Source organism: Anser anser (assembly GCF_964211835.1).
Source record: "Anser anser genome assembly, chromosome: 15".
Lineage (NCBI taxonomy): Eukaryota > Metazoa > Chordata > Aves > Anseriformes > Anatidae > Anser > Anser anser.
In genome coordinates, this window is record NC_139736.1 from 10,385,874 (window position 1) to 10,409,905 (window position 24,032).

The window sequence follows — 24,032 nt, forward strand, 5'->3', positions numbered from 1 at the left end:
GAATACCTTCCATGTGTGGCAACACGAAGTGACTGCTAAAGCTTGCCAGGTGCCGGAGACCTAGGAAAAGCACAGGCTCTCCATCCTTGGAGCCTTTTACAAAGAGGTGTGACACAAGAGCATGCTCGGTGCTGGTGTGCCCCCAGGAGCAGCCGAAGCCTCCAACTTCCTTCACTTGGGAGGAGGCGAGTGCGGTCGCTGCCCAGGTGAGGTGGTCTCAGGTGGAAGCCGCAGGAAAGGAGCCGCAGCTGCCCTCCACCTTGCGAGGGGCTGCACCACCCTGAGGCAGCCGGGGCCCTGCTGGGCTCCACAGGGACACCTGCAGGGACACTGCCCGGGCGGGTGCCACGAGCTGGGTCACCCACACGGCTGCAGGCCCCCGGGAGCACAGCGCCGGCACCAACAGCCTCACAAGTTGCGGAGCTCAGCATTAGCCGCACCTTGCCGGCCCCGGTGCAGGGCTCCGGCGGGGAGGAAAGGCCCAGGCCCAGGGAAGGCCCCGGCCCGGCCCCGCTCCCTGCTACAACCGCGGGGATCCCGGCCCGGTGCGGGCTGCCCTTGCCCGTCCCCCCCCTTCCCTACCTCCCGCCCGCCGCCCCGCGCCGAAGTTCGGCGTACCGTGGCGGAAGGCGGACAGGGCCCTGCCCCAGGCCCTCCGGAACGCGTCCCCCGTGGCCGCCATGCCGAGAGGAGCCGCCGCCGGCAGCCACCGGGCCCCGGGCCGCCGAGGGGGCGGCACCGCCTCCGCCGGGGAGGCGCCTGGGCGCGGGGGAGGCCGGCCCGGCTGAGGGGGGCGGCTGCGGGGGGCGGCCCCGGGAGGGGGGAGCTAAAGTGAAGCAGAAGCGAGGAGACACGTACACCCGAAGGAGTAAAAGTCGGTAAAACGCTGCAGGATTTTCTTCAAGTGTTTCCTAACGTGTCAAGTGAGGAGAGCCAACGTCATCTGGAAGAGCTGGCAGTCTTCCTCTGCACCGTGAAGGGATGTTTTCCAGCTTGCACTGCCTTTGCCTCGATTTTACTCACAAAGTCGCACAATGAATCGTTTAGGTTGGAAAAGAGCCTTAGGATCATCAGGTCCAACCACCACCGAACACTGCAAGTCTGCCACAACCCCACGTCCCTCAGTGCCATGTCCCCACATCTCCTAAATACCTCCGGGGACTGGGATGGGGCCTCCCTGGGCACCCATTCCAATACCCAACCACACTCTCTGTCAAGAAATTCTTTCAGACATCCAATCTAAACCTCCCCAGCACAACTTGAGGCCATTGCCTCATGTCCTATCACTTGTCACCGGAGAAAAGAGACCAACATCTCCACCAATGGTTACACAAAAACAGCAGAGGTACAGTGCCTGCTCTCCATTGCGTGAGCTGCCACAGCCCATGTAGTCTCCATGTCCCTGGGCAGGCTGCGTGGTCAGGCTGTAACAGTACGAGGTAACCCTTGTGAGGCAAAGTTCTCCTAATCTTTTCTGTACTGGAGTCCCTTTTTGACCCAGCACTGTATGAAAGGCCGCACAATGGTAATTTCCTTGGCAGGACAGCCACAGTCCCATTATTCTTCACCATTTGACATGGCTCTGAGTGCCTCTTCATTCGTCCTATGAAACCTGCAGTGAAGCACTGGATAAGGCTGCTGTCATTGCCTAAAATACATTCCTATATCTGGATTATTTTTCCATCTGTAAAATGGTGGTATTATTATCCCTGAATGAAGACCGTTTTGATGCCACTTTCATTCCTGCTTGTAAACTACTTGATGATCATTAGATGCAAAGCTCCAGAGGAAGTCTTTTTATTAAGTCATTTATGTCAATTCCCCTCTTCATGAGGCAGCATTTGGTACATTAAGCGAGTAAATATTAAAGTGTACTTGTCACTCTCAGGTGCAGCCTATGTAAATATCATAACACCATCATAGTAGTAGGTGATCACAGTATAATGCTGGAACAGCTCTGGCTAATAAGAGCAATTGATTGAATGATCCAAAGAGATTTTCGACCTTTTCTGTTTCTTTTCAATTTTCAACTTGTCTGCTTAATAGGGCCATACAGTCATATAGCAGAATATAATCTTCCAAGCTGCATGACTTCAGCTAAACTCAGGGTGAATTTTGCAAGTGAAATACCATCAAGATCATGCCAAAAAAGTGTAGAGAGAACATAACTATTTTGGCAAGACAGCCTACTGTAGTTTTGCAGCACAAGGACATGCTTTTGATCAGCACACAGAGCTACCTTTTTCTTAACCTGGATGTGCAGTGAAAGACACCCATTTTTCTAAAATCAAGATATGCACATCTGAAAAAGTGAATCAGACCTGGTGCAGATGTAGATGGTTACAGCCATATGGACTTTAAGATCTTCTAGATTTATCTAAATCTCTGTAATTTCACAGCTTTTTTTTTTTTCTTTTTTTTTCTCTCTCTCTCTTTCTTTCTTTCTTTCTTTTTTTTTTCCTTTACATCTGTGTAGGGGGCTCTCTTCTACAATTCTGTTGTCAGTACTGTATTTGATCTCTTTGCAGGATGGGTCATGGATGAGCTTCAGGATGCTTAGCTCTTTCTAGGTGATGAGTATGGTGAGTATGCAGTGTGCCTACACTGCCTCCTCTTCAAATGGAATCCACTGATATTACATCTGCATGAGTATTGTCTACTGTAATGAGGATGCCATGAGAAATTTCCATTTTGTAATTTAAACACATTTTCTTGTGATTTTGCAGGCTGAGTGCAGAAGTGTTTTCATCTGCAGAAATAAAGGAACATTTGCATATAAACGTGAGACCTGAGGATGGCGAATGTATGTGCAGGAGGGGAATTTCTGCTCTCTCCTGCCTCCTTCACTCTGCCAAATTTGGAGTACACATTTTTGAAGCCAGGATCATAGACCAAGTGCTATATTCATTTTACTATGACTAAGTCATTTAAAGTTACTACAAATCTATGTTGGTTTAATTATAGTTTTTCATGGACTTACTCCAGATGAGACCTAGATAAAGCAGCAGAATTTTGTCATAGGAGTTGATTTGTTATATGAAGTGTCATGAATATAATGGCACTGAATAAATAATTTACAGTACTGTGTATCTGATCTTATTTGTAGAGTATAAATTGAGTACAGTTTTAATAATTTTTAAAAGTTACTGTGAACATACACAGGAGAATATACCATTCTGTAAAAGCATGCAGTATATTGAATATAAGATAGATCAAAAACGAGAAATGGAAGCAGCGAAAAGGAAATGTTTATATGAGGTTTAGCTTTGTAAAAACTGATTAGAATAGGGCAGGTCTGAGGAGTCCAAATCTCCTAAGAATTACTCTAGTACGTATTACATCATACTGCCAATCCAAATAGTTCTTAACTTGGAAGTTCTGAAACAAACAAACAAACACAAAAAACAACCCAACCCAACCCAACCCAACAAAAAAACAACCAACCAACCAAACAAAAAACAGTTGCAGACAGTCTACTTCATTTCCTACTACAACTAATTAAGTATGGTTACATGCACTTTGAGAGACCTAAAGAATGTACCAATAAAACAAGTAATTAATTCTAAAATTTACTATCGCTGATGACAAATCATATGAGGAATGGTTGAAGCAGGGAATCTTTTCTCTATTTTTGGCAAATGACAAGAAGATAACAAATTGCAAAAATGGAAGAATCCAAAAGGTCAAAAGGACAGAATGGGATTGGTCAAGACATTGGAATTAAAATTACAAAGCACAAACAGACATGCAGATTTGAAAGTAAACCATTTTAATCGTACACATTTAATAGAATCACTATGTGCCATCTGGAATGCAGGGAATCCAATGAAAATTGGAGGTGTAAACAACACACAAAGAATTATCAACATCTGTTTTCAGTGCTTGCTAATATATATCAGTCCTTGAGGGATAAGTTAGAGAAAGCAAGGGGAATTAATAAAAACTGATGATATAAAGAGTATCACACCATTGTATTAGTTTAGAGACAATATGGACTTACACAGGCTGAAGAAATAAAGCATATAATGTAATGTATCAAGTCTGTTTTCTATTTCTTTCTTCTTCCAGCTTGCATAAATGCTGTAACAGTAGTACAGCATTCCTAGTAGGTGTTATAGTTTGGTAGGTTTGGCATATGACACACATTTTTCTCCCCCAAGCAGCTAATGGATACAAATTTCTAAACTCTGAAAACTTTGAGTAGTAGCTTATACTAGCCCATTCTGTCTTTATCTCCCATTACACTGCTGAGAGTAGAAGACTCCAGACTACAGAAATACAAATAAATTTACCAGTCGGAGCATCAAATATTACAAAATATGATAAAACTTAAGGTCACATTCCATATGAACATAAATGAGTCATTAAACAGTGCTTATTGGTATTTAAAAAGGCCCTATTAATATTTGGCCTCAATACCAAATATTTATCCATTTTCAAAGGGTCCAAAAAATAAGATAAAAAAATACTTAAAATGTTTTGCACAAACCAAGTTAAAAAGATTGGTTGACCAGGACCAGTATTTCGCTTCTAGGGACAGAACAATGATGGCATCGATTATTTCCAGAGTTAAGAATCCAAAATGTAATTGATTTTTATCTGACTCATTTAGTGTGGGCAGGCTCCATTTGTTCAAGAAACCTGTAATATATTCCTTGAGTCACTGTAACTATGAGAGAGATAAAAGTTGATGTAATGAGTTAAACACACTATTTAACTCAATTTGTTTTGCACACTGAATTCCCATTTCTGACACAGATACAGGTTCTGTCTAGATCCAGGTAGTTTTTGTAAGATTGTAAGAAGTGCCTCATTCATTTTATGTGCTGCCAAATATTCATGAGATCTACTTTATTCAGGATGCCTCTGATTCTGGATTTCCCTATCCTGAGATTTCGTTTTCACATACACTCAATACTTTCATCTTTCGCTGAGCAGTTGAGACCTGTGGTGCCAGCAAATTCAGCAGCCATGACCAGTCACCATTCTAGTGAACATGAGCACCAGACTAGAGTAATTCTTTGCACTAGTGTATACTTGTGACACATTAGATTTTTGCTCCTGAAGAGCCATAGAACTTTGGGTTGTAAGCCTGCACTGAAACTGCTAGACACAGAAAAAATGCACAGAAGGCCTAGAGCTCAGTAACAAAATCAAGGCTGTAAGGGAAGTACCCTTCTCCAAAAATATGTGGAAAGGTCGTGGTTGACAGCCACCTCATCCTGAACTACCTAAGCACTTCCTGATGTTTAAACATTTAAATGCTCTCTATACATGTTGAATTGTGTGTAGTGTATAATTCCTGGTGATCACCAAGACCTGTCCAGACACAAATAGGGGGAAATTACGTATATAAATACATGTGAAGATACAATTCAATATATGTTTCTGAGCACTACAGGCTTCAGGTACGTACTATTGGACTTGGTCTGAGAATAAAATCTAGATATAAGAGCTTGTAATTCACATCTAGATCCAAAATTTGGACTTGTTGGACTTCCCTTATTTTTAAACAAACAGATTTTCCATTAATGTACAAGCAAAAGCAGAAATCTGGCAAAAGAAGCAGTATTTAGCTCATGCATCTGTATGCATGACTCTCAGATTCCTTTCTCCTTCTTTGCTGATAAATGACATTTTATTAGAAAAAAATAAAAACCCAGATGATCATTAACCACAGTTGCTATTTCTGCCAAAAAAGCAAAGAAGCAGCAATCCTTCAAGTATTAAAATTCAATAAACAATCAGAGCATTTAGATGTTTTTTCAACTAGGCTTACAACAAGGATGTTCTTGTTTTACTGCTACACTGGTTAACTCAAAATGCATTGCAAAAGTACAAGGACAATCCTTTTGTTTCCTTGCTCTAACCAGAAAATTATTTTTCAAACAGGAAAAACTCATTTTTATATTACAGATGACATGCAAACAATTTGGGTTTCTGAGTAAAAAATGTTCCTTTTTCTTCCTATCTTGTATAAACATAATTCATCCTCTTTCATAAATGGGGATTTTTTTTTTGTCTCCTAAGTTTTGGCACGTAGCTTCTTCGTAGGTTCTTTCCAGATCACTGGTTAAATCATGTATATTTTTGAGAAGCACATGTGCATCACCATTCTGACTGTATATTACAAACTAGACATAAAGAAACAACAACATCAGAATACTTTGAGAAAAAAAAAAAGTCTTAATGATTACAAAAAAACCACACCTGTGAAAGTGGAACCATTGTCACGCTACTTTGTGAAGCTGTAGCTTCTCCAAATGCAGGGTGAGGTTTGGCACCCCAGAGGTGTCCTCCTTTGCACAAGTGGCAACTGTAAATTATACATCAAACAAGCAAATAAACCTTCTTGTTGACTGGCCTTCGCAGAGCCTCCCCTCAACATACAGCCTTACAGATAGATTGCATTAGCAGCTGAGAGAATCTTTGCTGCCTTGCAGAATGACTCCTGTCCTCTAAAAGCTTCAAAGAGCTCTTCTGCATGTTCCTGCTCATTCATGTTGTGGGCCAGGTCTTTTCAAGTTAAATAGATCTTACAATTGATGTCACTAATTTAGCAATCACTGAACTTAGGATGACTAAGAAGTAGGCACCTATTTTGCCATAGATTTCTATCAAACAAAATGTTTTTCCATAATTAAAGCTAGAGATGAACAAAGAAGGTACGTGGGGAAAACCACAGATTAATTTAAGCATAAATGACCCATTTAAGTTTTTTTTTCTCTCAAGTAATGACTGAAGAAAATGAGTTCAGAGACTGATGAAGGATGCTGAATAGGTAATTATTGCTATTACAAACCTCTTAGTTTTATTTGTAGGAAATATGATTTCAAAATTAAATAGTACTAGATTTTTTTATGTTTCAGTGTGGACTCTCAGCTGTGTCTAGCACTTCTGCCTCGCAGAATTTCAAGGACCTTCCATTTTCCATTAAGGATAGTATTAAATAAGCAGATGGATCCATTTTTCAATAGTATTATCTCACTAATAAATTACATTTTGCATTTCTCTCAGGTTCCTGGTCTAAAGATCTGTAGGTGTTTTATGGGCCTTAGGTAAAGAGAGATAAAGATCAAATCTGAACACAGGTGGAGGCACAGAGAGGCTGATTTATGAGTGAAGACATAACATGTACCACAAAACTTTTACTTGCAAAATTAATAATAAACAAGGATAAGATTGCATCCCCTACCAGGCAAAGGTAACCTACCAGGTTTGCACTAACCTGTCACTTCAGCTACTCTCCTCCTTCACTGTATTTGTGATGATTTTTTCAGATTTCTTCCAGCTGTACTTATTCATAACAACTAAGTCAATGACAGCAAACATTCTGTATTCCCATTGTGATGTTCTTTTAAATACTTAACCCTCCAACTCTTTTCAGATCTCTTTTACAAATACAACATAGTCCAATGTCTATGTACAAAAAAGCAGAGCTTATTGCTGATAGAAAAGGCGCTTTCCTGCTCATTGAACTTCTAATTTTTTAAAATAATGGGGAACTGAAATTTTATTGGTGGAAATATTCCTTGGTCTTATTGATACATCCTTACATTTCTGAAGGATGAGCATAACAAAGATACTTCACCTATACAGCAGGCAAAAGGATGAAATTAACTTAAGTGCCTCTTCTCCGGATGATATGGAACCATTAAAGATCATTTTGCTGTTTGCAGGTGTCTGTGGTAGAGAATGTACAGAAGATATGCATTCTGTAGAACAGTAGGCTGAACGAGAAGAATGAGACATTCAATGCTCAGCAAATACATTCCTGGCAAGTTTACCCCATGACCTTGCAAAAGAGTTGCTCCACCATTTTGTGCTTCAGACACTCTAGCTCTAAAATCAGATAAACTAAGACTCGTGGCCATCAGAATTTTGGGGCTAAGTCAGTGTATTATCACTTAGGCATCGTGGCAATTATATTAATGGATAATAATTAAATTACAGAGCTTGGGGGTACCAGAAAACTCTCTCAATAAGGCAGCATCTTTCTATTAAAATACAACTTCTATTAAATTCTTATAGCCTGCCTACAACTAATCAGAAGTGATCAAGAGACAGACTTGAAGTTATCTGTCATTTACAGATGTCTCTGTCATTTAGGCTTTGTGATTACTGTAGGCATATTCCGAGTTAGATCAATATTCTGTGGTTGTTCAGAAAAGCAACCAAGAAGTCGAAGTTTAATCTTGATGTACATACTGATAAGACAGAAACTTAAAAATTAAAGATGGGGCTTGGAACTAGATGATCTTTAGGGTCCTTTCCAACCCAAACTGTTCTATAATTCAGTCACTTCTTATACTCATTTGAAAAGACTGTTTTCTGTGTGCCTTTGGACACAGTCTGCTGAAGAAAAGAGCCTCTAATATGAAGCCTAATCAGGCTGTTAAACAAGCATGATGGAATCACTGGATGTTGTTGTTCAAGACCGGGTCTGAGAGCGGGATAATTACAGAACACCAGTTGAAAGAAGTAGAGACTGAAGGCCGTTTGTCTACAGGAACACACTCAACAAATAGAGATGTAACAAACCACGTTTAACCATTGTTGATACCCAACTGACGACAGTCAGTCTGGCTACCAACCTATGGTCATACATTTATGGGATGGTCTTTACAGAGTAAGCTACGGGAATGAATGATAGAACAAGAGCATCCTAAAAATAGTGAAGCACAATTAACATTTTTTAAACACAGTGGGATGGATTCATCAACCATAACAATTTTTTTGAATAATTAACTGTGCTGAATTTTTCATAGAAAAGCACAACATTCATACAGTGTAATTATTACACTGTGAAACATATTTGAATTAGAACACAATAACTTTTTCATTGGGCAGGTAAATTCATGGTGTCAGGAAATATTATCCACCCCAGGTTCTAGGAATTATGTGCCTAACATTCTCTTGGAGTGCACAGTACAAGCTACTATTAATAATATATCTATAGCTGAACATAAGGTATGGAGGGAATATTTTAAATGTTTAATTATTCAAATGAAAGAATTAATTGACTGTTCTTTTTTTTTTTTTCAATTCTATAATATTTCTAAACATTAGAAGAGCTCAGCATGATAGGAATAATGTAATGAGTGCCTAGGAGGAAATAAAAAAAATAAAAATAAAATAAGTGGAAGCTCAAAACTTTCCTAACGCCTGAGGCTATGGCATACACAGTGTACATGTTGTCATTTGGAGTTACATACATAAATCAAAACCACGATACCTTCCTACGTATTAGGGGCTTCTGAATGAAAAAAAAATCAGATGAGAAAAATATGAACATATAATTCCTAGAAGAGTGGTGGTGTTTGCATTTTAACAATCTAGCTAAGGCTCTGACAAAGATGCCAGGATTGCAGATTGGTAGTGACCAATTAACTTTAATATCTAGAAAATACAGTTGACCTTTTGTCTTTTAATTAAATCTGTAGCACATGCGAATTCACAGTAAGATAAGTGGTTATGCATGTGTCTCTTCCCTCTAAATGTTTTTATGCTAATATCTTCTCATGAATGGAAGAAATCTTTTCAGGCTTTGATCTTTGGTGTTTAGGCTTAGACTCTGAAGGCGTGTCTCCTTACTCCCATTTCATGATGAGTTCCATAACTCAGAATGTTTTCAATGAATGCAGTGACCTTTTGAGTTGCAGATGCCATAGGAATTATATTGCACTCCAGTGAAAACCTTGAAGAAAGGCCTTGAATATGAACAAGTAATCACTGATTGGAGAGCTAGTGGAGTATATCTAGTGTTGGTGTAGTACTCATACTTGTCCTACCACTTGAATTTTGAAGAGCAAAGTGAAGTCCAAATGATTCACATTTAGGCTTTCCACTCTCCAAAGAACCTCTTCTTTCTTTTTCTGTCCTTCCTCATATTAATTTGAAGTAGCTTCTTCATCTCTTAATAATGGTTTTTGTAAAGTAAACAAAACAAATACAACAGAAAGAAACCAGGGACCAGAGTTCTTCTTACGCTGACAAGATGAATGTGGAATTCAGAGTCCAGATTCTGGAATTGAATAGAAAGAGGCACCTGCTTGCTATCTTCTGCCAGATATTTAACTTCCATAGATGGGCACTGGGTGAGATAGACCTCTGTGATCAGTGTTTAATTATTGGTTGTCATGTTTTCCACTTAGTATTCAGACTTCAAGGTTCATTATTCCGAGGCATCTAACTCTCTATATGTCCTACATAGAGGACCAGATGTCTGTCTTACCTAGATGGAGAGCTTACCTAGATGGAGAGCTTACCTAGATGGAGATCATCACATTCCTTGCTGAAACAAGCTGTTGGGAAAGCAACTACTCTGCTTCTCTGTGGCTAATTTGCTCAAGAGCTGGTCAAATTTAACAGGAAGTCAGGTTGATTTACTTGTTTATTTTCAGGCAAGCTGCAGTCAAAGTTCAAATATTATTAAATACAAAATGGATAGCCATCTAAACAAGGTACCTGCACAAGTAAGCATATTTCCATTCATCTAGGAAGAAGGAGGAGGAATCGGTGCAGAAAATCAGCATAAAATCTGTGCATAAATTCTGACTACCCTAAGCCTTCTTTTGAGAATTTATTTGGGACTGAACTGACTATTTTTATAGGGCTAAATTTCTTTTCCAGTGCAGGTTCTGTAAGCCACTGTTGCTACACTGTAGGAGGGATCCTCCCACTCTGCAATTTAAGTCATTGACCGTTGTACGTGGTCTGTTCATGCACTTGATATGCCGCAATACTTGAAGTCCATCTATCATAAATAAGGATGGGAAGTCTGTCTAGGAACAGGCTGGGAAGCACTGACCTGAAGAAGCATCTGTTACCTTGCTGTCAGCCAGAAATAATGATATCATTAACAGACTAGTACTAGAATTTCCAGTCTTTCCTCTTGGCTTCCAAAGCCAGAAGAAAACTGTGTACTTCTGGTGTTGCGCTCTGTTTTTCCTCTTCTGCTCCTCATTGGGCAAACAGGCACCCTTTGTCTTAATATAAAGAGTGATCAATTTTTTACTAACAACCAGCAGAGAATACTTGCCTTTAAGACTTCTGCCAAGTTGGTTTAATTGGACTCTTTGGATGAAAAAAGCTAGCATAAGGCTATGCTAGTAGTCTCAAAGCTCTGATTTTAAAGCTTTAGCGCTAATTTACTTCTGGATAAACTTTGCTTAATCAGATTTCTGCAACTCAAGCAAATAAAGAGCCAAATTCACCCTGGCTGAAAGGAGCCCTGGTCCCATTTAGATCCATTAGAATTCCATTTGCTAATATTCTCCCAGTATTTACTACTGCACGCAGCTTCTAAGGTATAATTGTTTTGGAAACATGCAGGTGTATTGGAAACATCCAGATAAAGTATTTCAGTTGCTAAAATCCATTCAAAATTAATTTCTCAATGAAAAATGTTTTAATCAGCTCCTAGTATGTTGAATAATGGATTTATAAACCTTGGATACTGACATCTGCTTTTCCCACAGCAGCATAACTTGAGAAAGGTTTTGCGAACCAATGCCATTGCTATTATTTTTCACACTTTTCCATTCTTGAAGAAAATACATTTTCAATATTGCTATGATCTTACACTAGTCTAGAAGTTATTTATTTTCTGGATTAAAAAACAACCAAACAAACAACAAACTGTCATCCTTGTATAAATCCTATGTAAACAGAAAAAGTGCAATGTAGGTAGAGACAGGACTTTCTCACTGAGCTTCTGAACAACAAATATCACCTGAACAAACATAATCATATCATTCAGGGTAAAACTTGACTAAGACAACTGAGCAGACAGATTTTTTTTTTTTTTTTTTGCCCAGAAGGAGAACTCACATATATTTATTAATCCGCTAAAACTTTAGGTGAGTTATTTGGTCCATTGAAAAATCAAGAGAATAAAATATCACATGGGTGTCATTTCTGCCAAAATTGCGCACCTCTCTCATACAGTCTAGACTAAATCAAAAGAGAAGAGAGCATTTTGCGGTTTCTGCAATAAATTCATAAAGACCAACAAGACTCAACAGATTTTTAGGACAAAATCATAAACTTGTTGTGGTGAGCACCATGATGTGTGGGGGAGGAGGGAGAAGTGCCAGCTGGATCATCATCTATCTTGGCAGTTATACTGTGTTCATCACCATGGTACCAGAACACCTTTACAAGCTCCAAGAGTAATCACAGTAAAGGATCTCTATCTTTCTGTTCATGTCCGAGGAGGGATGGCTTTGTTTTTCTCATTGTTGTGGAACAGGTAGGTGAAAATAACAGATTTTACATTTTATTCCGTAGGAGCTAAGATTTGTAATCGTTCCAGTGTCACCAGGGAATGAACTCCACAGCTGTATGCCAGCTGCCAAGAAAATTTTATCTGTTCATGGCATAGAGATGACTTCTCTTGTCCCAGTGAAATGCAGCTGTAGTGAAAGGTCACAAAGTCAGAGAGAAGCAGCCTTCATCCTCTTACACTGTCAGGGCACAGAAAAGTTGCTTAGGACAGATGTAGGCAGGAAGGTGGAAACAAGGATTGTTGAGTACGCTGCTGATTTTTATTGGCTTCCCTAGTAGTGCAGGCAGCTTCCCTCAGCATATGCACTAGAGAGCTGTCCTTATCACTCTGCCAGCAGACCGTGCCTCCCTTGGGCTTCAATGTGCTGATGGACATAGAAACCAGCGCTGTTTGAATGCATTTTGAGCAGTATAGAGCTATCTGCATTGGCGCTTAAAGGTGCACTGTATGTAAAATACTCTTTCCTTAAATATTTCTATATTCTTTCTATGTAATAGGCCTGAGAATATGGCCCTAATCTTTGTTATTTTTTGTCTAACATTTTCTATGTGCTTTTTTTTCCTATCCTTTAATGTTAGATTTTTTTTTTGCTTTTGCTATGAATAACACCAGCCTTACAAAGTAACCCCATTGTAACCAAAGGAATTTTATGTCCTATGAAGAACGTCTCAGTGAGAATAAACTTACCACATTTTGATCCTCACTGTGGGATCTTCTCTCCTGTTAATAGCAATATCCCTCTTAACACTAAAACATTGAGATTTTGTCCTCTGTATACAGCTGTCAATAAGAAATTAATGACAACCAATAGACCTAATACTACAAATGTCCTTTGTGATGAGATGAAAAGATTGAAAACTGGACCAAGGTTCAGTGTTTGCACTGAAGATCTATTTCTGATCTTGCTATGCAAGTGTTTTTTTTTTTTTTTTTTTTTTTAACTGGAGCCAAACATTATGACAGAAACAAGTGAGATAATTGGGTATTATGAGATATCTGCTCTTTTTCACTTATGGTCATTTTACGTATAGAAATGCTTGCATTGTTCATGTGGGAAAGCAATCCGATTATTCAGCCATCTAAATTATCTGTTTCTTTGTCATATTATCAAGACTCACTTCAACTGTCCTACTTTGCATAGAAATGACATGTGATTTCCTTTTTATTTTATTTTTTTCTTTTTAAAGAAGAACAATCACTATATTCACAGGGAGAATTTGTTAAACTGGAAAATCATATTTAAGACTTCAAGGTGTATATAAATTACAAAATTCACTTTAAAGAGGCCAGCTTTCTATCAGGTGTGCGGAAGTGAATGACAGACCAATTCCCACACACACCCAAGAAAATTTTGAGTTGTCCTTTTATCAAATATTAAGTTACAACTGGCCTTATATATATATATTTATAAATATATCTATATAATTTCTGTATTATACATATGTATTCCTATTGCATCTTCTTTACATTTTATTCCAATGTCACTTGCCTATACAAATATGCAGAATAAACAAACCATTCTGAAATCTGTACTCTCAGGTGCCAGCATTTTGTACTAAAAACGTGTTTAACCTTACTGGAATCTCCTATTTATGTGTTGGGGAGCAGATATCCTGAATATGTTATTAAAATTATATTATATTTAGCAGGTTAGAGATAATCTGCTGATTTAAGTAAACATGACAATGAAAAGATACCACTAATATCTGCTCTCAGCATCTTCTTGCACCACTTCAAGACTCCCTAATGTGCATTTCACATAACAGTTAAAATCCTTTTATTTGACCCATTATCTAGTAGCTGTGGGATCACTGTACTTTCACAATAATTTAAAAAAATAAATACAAAACAACCTTAAGCAAATATACTCAACGAAACCACATGATAAAAAAAGAACGATTATCAAAACTGTTTCTCTACAGAGTACATTATTTACTTTAAGCATTTACTTTTCAGTGTACTATTGACATGCTGCAAAAAGCAAGGTTGATGTCTTCTCCTTCACGACAGGTATAACACAATACCTAGACAGATGCTCTAGATAGATACTCTAGGTAGGCATAACAGACTTGTACTGTGCTGAGAATTATCGATGATGAACCCTATTAACATTATAACAGTGCTCTCTAGAAAGAAAACACATGAAACTGCATTTAACTTCCCACCTTGAGATCTTCATTTTTTTTTTTGACCTGTATGTCAGTACACCTGGTTCATAGATCATTTCTTCTCACTGGCTAACACCCTAGAGGACAGAGAAGCAAATCCCTTTGGAGCCAGCTTTAGTATTTCTCTTTACATTGTCTGTCAAGTGGAGTCAAGAAGGGACATTTGTTACCATCTGCCTAAAAGCATGGTCTGGAACCTGTATGTGTATTTGTGCATGTCAGCAGTTTTCCAACATATGTGCCTAAATTAGTCACTGAATTCATTATTAGGCTTTCAAATGTGTGACCCGATTTTCAGTACTGACCACTCAGACATCTGGTGATTTCAGTGTAAGCTGTGATTATTCAGCATCTCTGAACAAAATCACCAAGTGCAGTTTCCATTTTAAATCAATGGAAAGACGGTTGTTAAATTTCATAGCTACTGAGTTGGACTGTAGCTATTTAATCTTTGGCAACCACGTTTGACATTCTCAGCCAGGCATGGTAATCACATAAGTGAATCTGATAGCCACATGAAAACTGCAGTGTCTTATAATCAAAAAAGTATCACAGAACTCAGATGGTTATTACTTTCTCTGTACCCCTTATTTCATCTGTCTTGTTACTTGAAAATCTTGAGCATCTTTTAGCAGTTAACATCCTTTAAAAATGAAACTGTCAGAGAAATTTCCTTTTCCTTCTCCACAAATGTGAGAGTTCCTACATCTACGTATTATTACTACATGTAAGATAAGAAATACTTGGATGGGCATGTTGTGACAGTGATATGGGGAGTTATCATTAAAGCTTATTATCAGGGAAGCACACTAGAAAGTAATGTTCAGTAAGAACTTTTGATTTTGGCTGCCTGACTTAGCACATTTTGGAAGACATGAAAATATGCAGTGGCTAAAATCTTATTTCAATTATGTAATACAGAAACTTTACATTTATGTAAAGAGCAAGTTCTTCACTTCTGCGCTTTACAGCTCACTTTTAGCTCCTGAGAGTTAATAGTGCTAGAACTGAAAGGCTATAACTGACTCACTAATTGGACTTCTTCCTGTTCTGACTTCCATCTGTGAAAGTTCCAGGCCTGGAGAAAGAGCATTCTAAAGTAAGACATGTCCACCTCCCAGTCCCTGTTATATAAAGTTACTGAGGAGTTTTTACAAGAGGTATTGGTTAGATCAGCTCCTTAGCTGTTCTAATATATGCCAGTCAGACAGCAGAGGATTAGAAAATTTTCTCTGCTGTGTCCTCTTCTATGCCTAAGCACAGCTTCTCTATGCTCAGACACAGTATACAGCCTATTATACTGCCTTTAACCTTGAAAAATTTTAATGCTATTTTAGGTCTGTTTAGAAAGGCTTCCTCTCTGCCTTGAAAAGTTGAACTCATGGGAACAAAGGTAGTTGGGTTTTCAGTTGGAAGGATACAAAAGCAGTTCCAATTTTTTTTTGATCCTCTGTAGCCCTTTTTTCTTTTTTGGTAACAAGACATAAAGATTTTGCTGGCATGAGTCTGGAATGATCTGCAGAGCTTGCTTTGTCAGTTGCTGTAATCCTCAGACACCTGGCCAATCATTCCAGATCTAAATTCTGTGGCAGTCTAATTTTTAACAAGCAGAAACATACCTTGTTCACAGGTACTTGCAATACTGTTACATTCAAAAGCAACATCAATCTCACCAAAGAGAGAAACTGACTGGCAGTTTTCCTTGTTCAGAATTAGAGGAATAGCTGTGCAACAGGCAAACCTGAGGGCACAACTCATTTTTCAGCTATACTGCTGAAAGCTGCTGGTGACATTTTGGCACTTTTCCCCTGCTGTATACTGAAGACCCTTGCAGTACACGTTTCCTCTTCTACATTTAAAAGTACTCCATTTACCTTTTAAATTTATTTATTTATTTATTTATTTTTCTGAATTAAACTATTTCCTCTGCATTTAACTGAAGCTACAAGAACAGGCAGTGTTTCCTTAAATCCACTCCAAGCGTGAATGCTGTTACTGCCTCCCCCCACCTTACCCCATGCAATTACTACTGTTTTGGTTTTACAACAAGATGTCAGAGGAAAATATTAGGTGATAAAGGTAATTTCTACATTGTAGAATTGCAATAAACTATTTTCCTCCTCAGTGAGCCATGAAAACAAGTCTTGTGATTTTTCATTCATGAAGCACATCCTGGCTCAGTAAGATCTCTTGATGGTGATCTCTTTGCTATGTGCAAGCTGTATTTTGTCAGAGTTGAGGACAATTGCTAAAAAGTGCTTAATATGATGTGTAATTTTTATAAGATATTCTAGTTAAAGGTGCTACAAATTCATGAAATTATGAGAAAAAAACTCATTCTGTCCTATTTTGTAGGTGCATCTTTATTAATGAAAAGCAAAAGGTTAGTTTAAAAGTTGTGTGTTTGATAATTACAGCAGCATATTTAGTGTCAACACACTGCAGGCTGGGTTTTCACACAGTGCTGCACTAATATGTTACTAATGATTGTAGTTACTGGGTAAAAATACCAAAGGCTTATGAAGTGTTAGCTGTGTAACTAAAGGAAAGGTCTAGCACCAATTGTGTTTTAACCATCCAGTGAGCCTAACACCCATGGCAAAGCATACTCCTCTCCTAACAGTAAGAATGACAAAACTTAATATCACAAGATGGGGCTGTATGATGAATGTGAATCAAGATGATTCAAGAATGTAGGGGTGTTTAAAACAAACTTGTGTGTTGTGTCATTCAGGACTGTTTACAATATTTGTAAATCACTGGACTGTTTTCAGTATCTACAAACCTCACATCTCTTGCAGCCTCCTTGCTGAACACATTTTGTTCCTTCTCCAAGACATGTCTGCTAAGGTAACTTGTACGTCTCAAGCTACCCTATTACCCCACGGCAGACATGTTCTAACATTTAAATGTACTTTTAAAGACTAGTGATTGCAAACATGCCACTTGGCCTCATACAGTAGAATCATCTCTTTTGTTTTCCAGCTGCAATACATTTCGTATCTATACATCCAAATATCCCATTGCGGTATGAAATAGGTATCAAGGAAACAGACACTGACTGCTTCATTCCAGTTTCCCCATGACATTTCTTATCACAAAATACCCTTTGCATCAATACTGTCTGAGATCAGGCCTGTCTAGCTGCTTTTTTGACAGATTTTCATGGTTCTGGAATGTCTGTTAATAATAATGATTGAGCTGTATGGCATTTCTCGGGAATTAATGATTGGCTAGAAGGCTCCAGTGGCTCATTGCTCAGCAAAGGACCATTCTCCCTAGCAGGTAATCTGTCCCTGGGAAATACTCAGCGTTTGCATCAACACTGTTGTTATTAACAAAAAAAGAGACGTAGAATTTGGAACATGATCAGTGCAATTGGTCTGTGTTCTGATTGTTCTATATTCTTCAGATTTATCTCCACCTCTATTCAGATTAACACATTATCTTTCTCTCTTGATTTTCTTTCTCAAAACCTCTTATTTGTATAAAAAGCCCGCAAGAATCGGTTCTAATAGTTTATACAGCTAAGCACAAAACTGAACATATATAATACACACACATATATAAAGAGTATGAGTCAGTGTATGTTCAAATAAATTCCCCTGAGATGTGGCTATACATTGCTACAGGATTTCCCCCAAACAGCCTATTTTCTAGCTTAAAATTGAACAAAGAGCACTGGCACTGATCCACAGGTGAAAGTCTTGGTAAAAACAAGTGAAAGAAAACAAAGAAAAGTATAATAGCATTAATGGACTTTGTATAAGGTTTGTGCCTAAAATTAAGTATTTCTCTTAACTGAGTGGGTATGAGCTAGAGCAAAGACCGTTCTATGAGTTCTAGTTGAAATATTCATTCATCTTCTCCATTGTTTTAGAGGCAAAATACATTAGTTATGGGATAAAACTGTAGAAAAGTAAGTAATTATTACTTACCCCAATGCAATGTCAAAAGAGAATTCTTGGAAGTGGAACACCGTGGTACTAAATTGTGAAATCTTCTGCATTTCTCAACTTCATAAAGACGACTAAAGTAAATTAAAAGTTTATTGACTGACTTCATCAAGAAAAGCTTTATAAAATCACATAATAACCCAACGCATGCCCCACTACTCTGTGAAACACACATTTCTCTCAACTAGCTCTGTTGTTTCCATTATTGTACTTAATGGTTTTATACTTTGATCATGTAGATACTTTTACATCTACATGTTATGAAGACATTAAAACACACTGCAGAAGGCCAAATAAAACAGGCTCATGCTCTAGTCGAGAACAACTCTACCTTATGATTACAATTCTAAGACATGATACTGTGAAAATAACTTTACTGCTAACATAATTAACAGGCACAGAGAGCATAACTAGAGTAATTTATGATTAATTAGGGCAACATGATTTATGGGTTCTGGGTTCTGTGGATCTACTGGTGACATAGAAAACATTGTTTTTCAGAGAGCTTTGACTAACCCTCCTTTTTTTCCCCTTAGTTCTGAGCTAGCACATGCCTCTTAGCACCAGATCCTGATCTCATGGAACTGAATCAAGCAGATGTTTAATTACACTCTAAATCCTTTGGTCTTCTTGCTGTTGGGGAATTCTTAAGGAAAACCCCAGGAACCCAAACAAGAAACTTGTACCACAGGCAGTCAGGATTAAAAGCCCACAAAATAAGTAATTTTATGTTATTTTTTCCACACATGTACAGCACTAATCATGCAAAATATTTAAGCAGCTTTTTAGCAGTGAGATCAACAGGGAAACTTGCATAATCTTAAGCGCCTGACAGGACTGGACCTTGAATGTCTCTAGATGCGATAATACGTATGGAACAGATTCATTTTTGTGCAGTATTTTCAGCACAAACTGCATCACAAAGTGTTAAATAATAAATAATAGCAGAGAGAAGTATACACAAGGGAGGAATGATATGATTTCAGAGGAGACTTGAAAGGGGATGTTGATGAGGTGGAGGTTTTAAGAATTAAATATTAAAACCCAAAAAGGCTGGTTTTGGCTGAGACTGATTGTTTTTCGCTGCTGAGAAATAAAGGGGCTTTCTAACCTGCCTCCTGGACAAGGATGCAAGGCTTACTGTCAAACTGTGTGGTGGAATAATCACTGTACTTAGAGTCTATTTTTAAGAGAAGGCAAAGGATCACAATTAGCTAACTACAGCCCTCTCCGATTCCAGACGTCTGCTTTGTCCTCTGCCTCACCTTTCTGGGTATTTACCACTCAACAGCTCCACGTGAAGTTGGCCAAAGTTCCTGGAGTGCCACAACGACACAACCCCCTCGTGTGCGGCAGGGGGACAGGGCTGGCACGCCAGGACAGCAGCCCCCCCTCCGCATGCAGAAGAGCCCCCAAGGCCGCAATGAGGCCACCGCAGCCGTGTCCCCTGAGAGGAAAAGGGAAGCTGCTTGAAGCACCAGCCCACACTGCTAAGTCACGCCATAACGGGCTTATTTCCTACATTTGGTGGCAGCATAGTATTCAGGATAATATTATCACTACTTGCGCAGGTTGCTGCCAACCCAAAAGGTGGAGATGAGAGAGTTAAACGACAGGGCTGGGGAGTGAATCACCAAAAAGTCTCTTCCAGAGTCAGTTCTCTGTTTGGGGGGGGAAGTTATTTTAATTCTGTGCCTCACAAACAACCCGCAGCCTCACCGCGTCCTCTGGAGCCAGCCTGACTGACATTAGAACAAGATTTTTAAACAAACGATGCGCCGGGGCAGCTCATGTTCAGCAGGCACGAAGGCAGCCCCGCTCTGAGGTGTGCGGAGCGAGTAAGGCGGCACCTGTGCGCGGCGCGGCGGGCCGGGGGCAGCGCCCATGGCTTAGCGGAGGCACAGCCCCATGGACGCCGCTCTGCCGGCACCTGCCTTCGCCTCGCAGGTGAGTGGGGCTCGGCGGGGAGAAGGAGCGCTCCGCCGGCTGCCCGCTCTCCTCGCTCCCCTCAGGCGCCCGCCTCGGCGGGCAGCCCGCGGACTGAGGAGACGGGGACACGGCCGCCCTGGCCCCCCTCAGGAGGCGCCCCGGGGCTTTTTGGCGGCGCACCTGTGGGGAGCGCCCGTCTGGGCGGGAAGTCCCTTATGTAAGGGCCGGGGCTGAGAGGGGCGAGCTGGGGCCGATGGCCGCGCGGAAGCCGCTCAGCGGCGCGCAGCTGGCGGGGGGCGGCTCCGCAGAGGGGTGCAAGGGAAGGGGGCGCCTCGGAGTACGGGCTGGGCTCGCCGGCTCTGCCTCGCCTGCCCAGGCGGCTCTCCCCGGGCTGGATGCCACCGGGCAGCCGCCTCATCCTCATCCTCCTCCTCCCGGGCGGGGCTGGGCGGCGGGCTGAGGGAGTTGTGCGGGAGCAGCGCTCCGGGCCCCGCAGGGGGGCAGCGGAAGGTGGCAGCCCCCGGCGGCACCAGGCGGCGCGGGGAAGGCTCCGAGCTCGCCCGCTCCCCTCCACGCCCCTCGCCCCCGCCGCACTCCGCCTCCCGCCGCCCGGCCCCCCCCCGGCTCGCCCCGCTCCACAAGTGCCGCCCGGGGCTGCGGGGCTGCGGCACCGCCCGGGGCCCGGCCCGGCCCGGCCCGGCCCGCCCGGGGCTGTCCGCGGTGCTGAAGGGCTGAGTGCGAGCGGCCGGCCGGCCCCTGACGGAGCCAGCCCCTGTATGTTCGTATTTATGTTCAGCTCCTGGCGCAGCGCAGCATCCAGCAGCTCGAGCGGCGGCGGCGGCGGCGGAGGAGGCAGCGCTGAGCCGGGGCTGGGAGGCAGAATGGAAGGTTTTCTTCGGCTGCTCTTCGGCTACTTGGTGGCGGACCTTCTCACGCTGGTGTGTCGGGCTCAGGAGAAAGCCGGCCAGCAGCTGGGGAGCTTCGTGGTGCTCTCAGGGGGGAACCACTCCAGCCTCGGGGAGCAGCTGGACCCCTCCGAGCCACCTCCCACCCCGGACTTCTGCAGGGGTTACTTTGACGTGATGGGGCAGTGGGACCCCCCCTTTAACTGCAGCTCGGGGGAGTTCATCTTCTGCTGCGGCACTTGTGGCTTCAGGTTTTGCTGCAAGTTCAAGAAGACGAGGCTGGATCAAAGCACCTGCACAAACTATGAGACGCCGCTCTGGATGAACACTGGGAAGCCTCCTTCCCGCATCGACGACCCTCTGCATGACCCCACCAGGGATAAAACCAACCTCATTGTCTACATCATCTGCGGGGTTGTGGCAGTCATGGTGCTGGTGGGGATCTTCACCAAACTAGGGCTGGAGAAGGCGCACAGACCCCAGCGGGAGCACATGTCCAGGTAAGGCTGAGTGCCAGGTAGCAGGGTCGTGTTGTGTCCCCTCCCCACCTCCCCCTCTAGCACACACACAAAAAGAAGAGAGGAGCCCGTGTGTTCCTGCTAAACAAACACCTCCAGCCAGGCAGGCTGCGTTCCCCTGCAAGGCGACCGACAGAGAGACCAACTTCGCAGAACAGAGCTCCTGTGGTTCGCCAAGCCCAGGTTATCAAAGTGCATGTATACTGAGGAAGACTAGAAATAACTGGGGAGTCTGCACAGACAGCAGTCCATTTTTATCTGCAGCGTCTGACCCTCTCCCCAGTAAGATCCATCAAGTGTTCCCAGATACACTGTGCATGAATAGGAAAACAAAATCCTGCAACCAGCAACACTGAATTACAGAAAGCCTGATGGGTTCCCTCTTCCAACTGTTTCAAAGCTTGGAAAATGTTTTTACTTCTCAACTGAAGCATGTAAACAAATGTCATCTCACCCTCCCTCTCCAGCTGCAAAATGGTTTTGGCAGGACCTTCCTTACTCCCCCAACCCTTGCAAGTGTGTGAGCTATTTGTAAAATATCTGAGCTGTAAAAATGAGCCAGGGTAGAAGGAAAGAGGGATAACAAAATGGAAAAGCTACTGTAGAATTTCTTAATATTTTCCAGTTACTGTTGAGAGGTAAAAAATGGAATATGAAAATCTTGCATCCATATACGTGTGTGTTATACTCTATATCCACAGTGTAATGGCTGAGTTACATCAAAGAGAACCTCCCCCACCTAGAGTTAGGCATGCTGTGTGCCGTCTACTCCAGATCCTGGCTGCCTAGTGGTGGAGAGGCAGGTGGGCAGCTCGGGACAGAGCCCAGTGGCTTTAACAACATATTTCAAACCAAGATTGTCACAGCAGTTCAAAACCGAGGCATAACACATTTGTCAAGTTTGCAGTCTGTCTGATTTTTTATGCTAATCCGAAGCACATGAAAGTAAAGCAGATGGGGGAAAGGCATTGAAAAAGGCAAATAGCTCCATTAAAAAGTCTAAATCGATTCCAACATCTTTGGCAACTTCGGTGATGAAATGCAATTAAAACGATGCCTTCTACTGGACGTGCAGTGTGGCAGAAAGCTTCCTCTTGCCCTGGTAATGATTGGGTTCATAATCTTTAAAGCTTAGATGAAGAGTCCTCCTCTGAAATACAGCCCAGGAGACCAACTCAACACCTGGAGCCATATCTTTTTTACTGAAGTTTCCTGTATGGATTTTTGTTTAACAGCTTATCCTGAAATGAACAGGAAAAAGCCACCAAAAATACTCCTGCAAATGCATCACCAGTTCACTAGCAATTATTTGCTATTTTTAAACTGGCTGATATGGATACTACCGAGAACAAAGCACATCACAGAAATTTTAGTCAACTCAACGCTGTGTGTCAGTGGTAATTCTGCAAAGACAGTTTTAGTTGAGAAAGGTATACTAATCCTTTAGACATTTTGAATATTCTGCACTACAAAATTGAGAAAAAGAATACATGGATCCCAATTTCTTTTTAAAATCTTACTCTTAAACTAAGGAGCTGAAGCTTGTTTGGAAAAAGCTCTCCTTTGCTTCAGTCTATTTCTGTAGTGTCTTCATGCAGGCAAAAAGACAGGGCTTGTAACAGTTACAAAAACCAGGACAAAGTGAAGGTGTAGCCTTCCCCTTCCTAGCTTAAATAGATCCCATTTTCTACTAACAGAAATATTTGCTAAAGAAGCTCTGTATATTGGCTATTTAAAGTACAGGTGTAAAGTATTCTGAAAGGATATTCTGTCTTAGTTTATGGAAAGAGAATTTTAGGGGATTGGAAAATCATTCTGAAATCCTTCAGTGATGTGTGCATAAAGATTAGGTTTCTGAAGTGGTTATTAGAAGGGTCATGTCTTACCCTGATTACTTAACACTGTCTGAGATCTTTCCTCACCATGAAAATGTTCAAGTCAGGATTATAGCAACTTGGAAAGTCATGATCACATGGAAAAACAGTCACCCACTCAGTACACATAATAGCTAGTCATGTTCTGAAAAAGCAGCGCTATTGCTTTTTTTTTTCCCCAAAAAAGTTCTCACACTCCTATTACAGCTGCATGGGGTGGGTTTACCATTAATTGTAAAAGGAATTAATTTGTAAATCTCTTGGGCAATCTAAAAATCTGTTCATTGAGTGAAGAATTGAAGTAACCCCTTTGTCCTCAGATGTGTGTTTAACTGAAATATTCCATCCTAGTTCATTTTACACTACTAATGTTCTGCAAACGAGGCTGCAGTG

At 41.1% G+C, this 24,032-nt stretch overlaps 2 protein-coding genes and 2 long non-coding RNA genes across 10 annotated transcripts in view; 2 read left to right on the forward strand and 2 right to left on the reverse strand.

Annotated features, from left to right (window-relative positions):
• CPPED1 (calcineurin like phosphoesterase domain containing 1) overlaps nt 1–778 on the reverse strand; it is a 52,585-nt gene extending 51,807 nt beyond the window's left edge. For 2 of the 6 annotated variants that reach the window (XM_083800762.1, XM_083800763.1), the window contains exon 1: nt 583–757. In XM_083800762.1, coding sequence (XP_083656888.1) covers nt 583–682 — 100 coding nt within the window. In that variant the 5' untranslated portion in view covers nt 683–757. Of the gene's footprint in view, nt 1–6; nt 149–582 lie in introns of those variants that run through there. The other 4 variants (XM_083800760.1, XM_083800759.1, XM_083800764.1 and 1 more) reach the window with 4 other exon arrangements.
• LOC310882278 lies at nt 115–5,268 on the forward strand. The gene is made up of 3 exons (XR_014572888.1): nt 115–206; nt 2,529–2,582; nt 2,727–5,268. It is a non-coding gene; the product is annotated as an uncharacterized lncRNA (long non-coding RNA).
• A 4,385-nt stretch (nt 5,269–9,653) lies between these two features.
• Nucleotides 9,654–24,032, reverse strand: part of LOC310882273 — a 247,681-nt gene continuing 233,302 nt past the window's right edge. Inside the window, exons 9-10 of the long non-coding RNA XR_014572877.1 lie at nt 18,396–18,487; nt 9,654–12,653 (exon numbers count right to left, since the gene is read on the reverse strand). This is a non-coding gene — a long non-coding RNA (uncharacterized lncRNA). The remainder of the gene's footprint in view (nt 12,654–18,395; nt 18,488–24,032) is intronic.
• The window catches only part of SHISA9 (shisa family member 9), a 180,186-nt gene continuing 176,093 nt past the window's right edge, over nt 19,940–24,032 (forward strand). The window contains exons 1-2 of one of the 2 annotated variants that reach the window (XM_083800756.1): nt 19,940–20,360; nt 21,139–21,747. In XM_083800756.1, coding sequence (XP_083656882.1) covers nt 21,224–21,747 — 524 coding nt within the window. In that variant the 5' untranslated portion in view covers nt 19,940–20,360; nt 21,139–21,223. The other variant, XM_083800755.1, reaches the window with a different exon arrangement.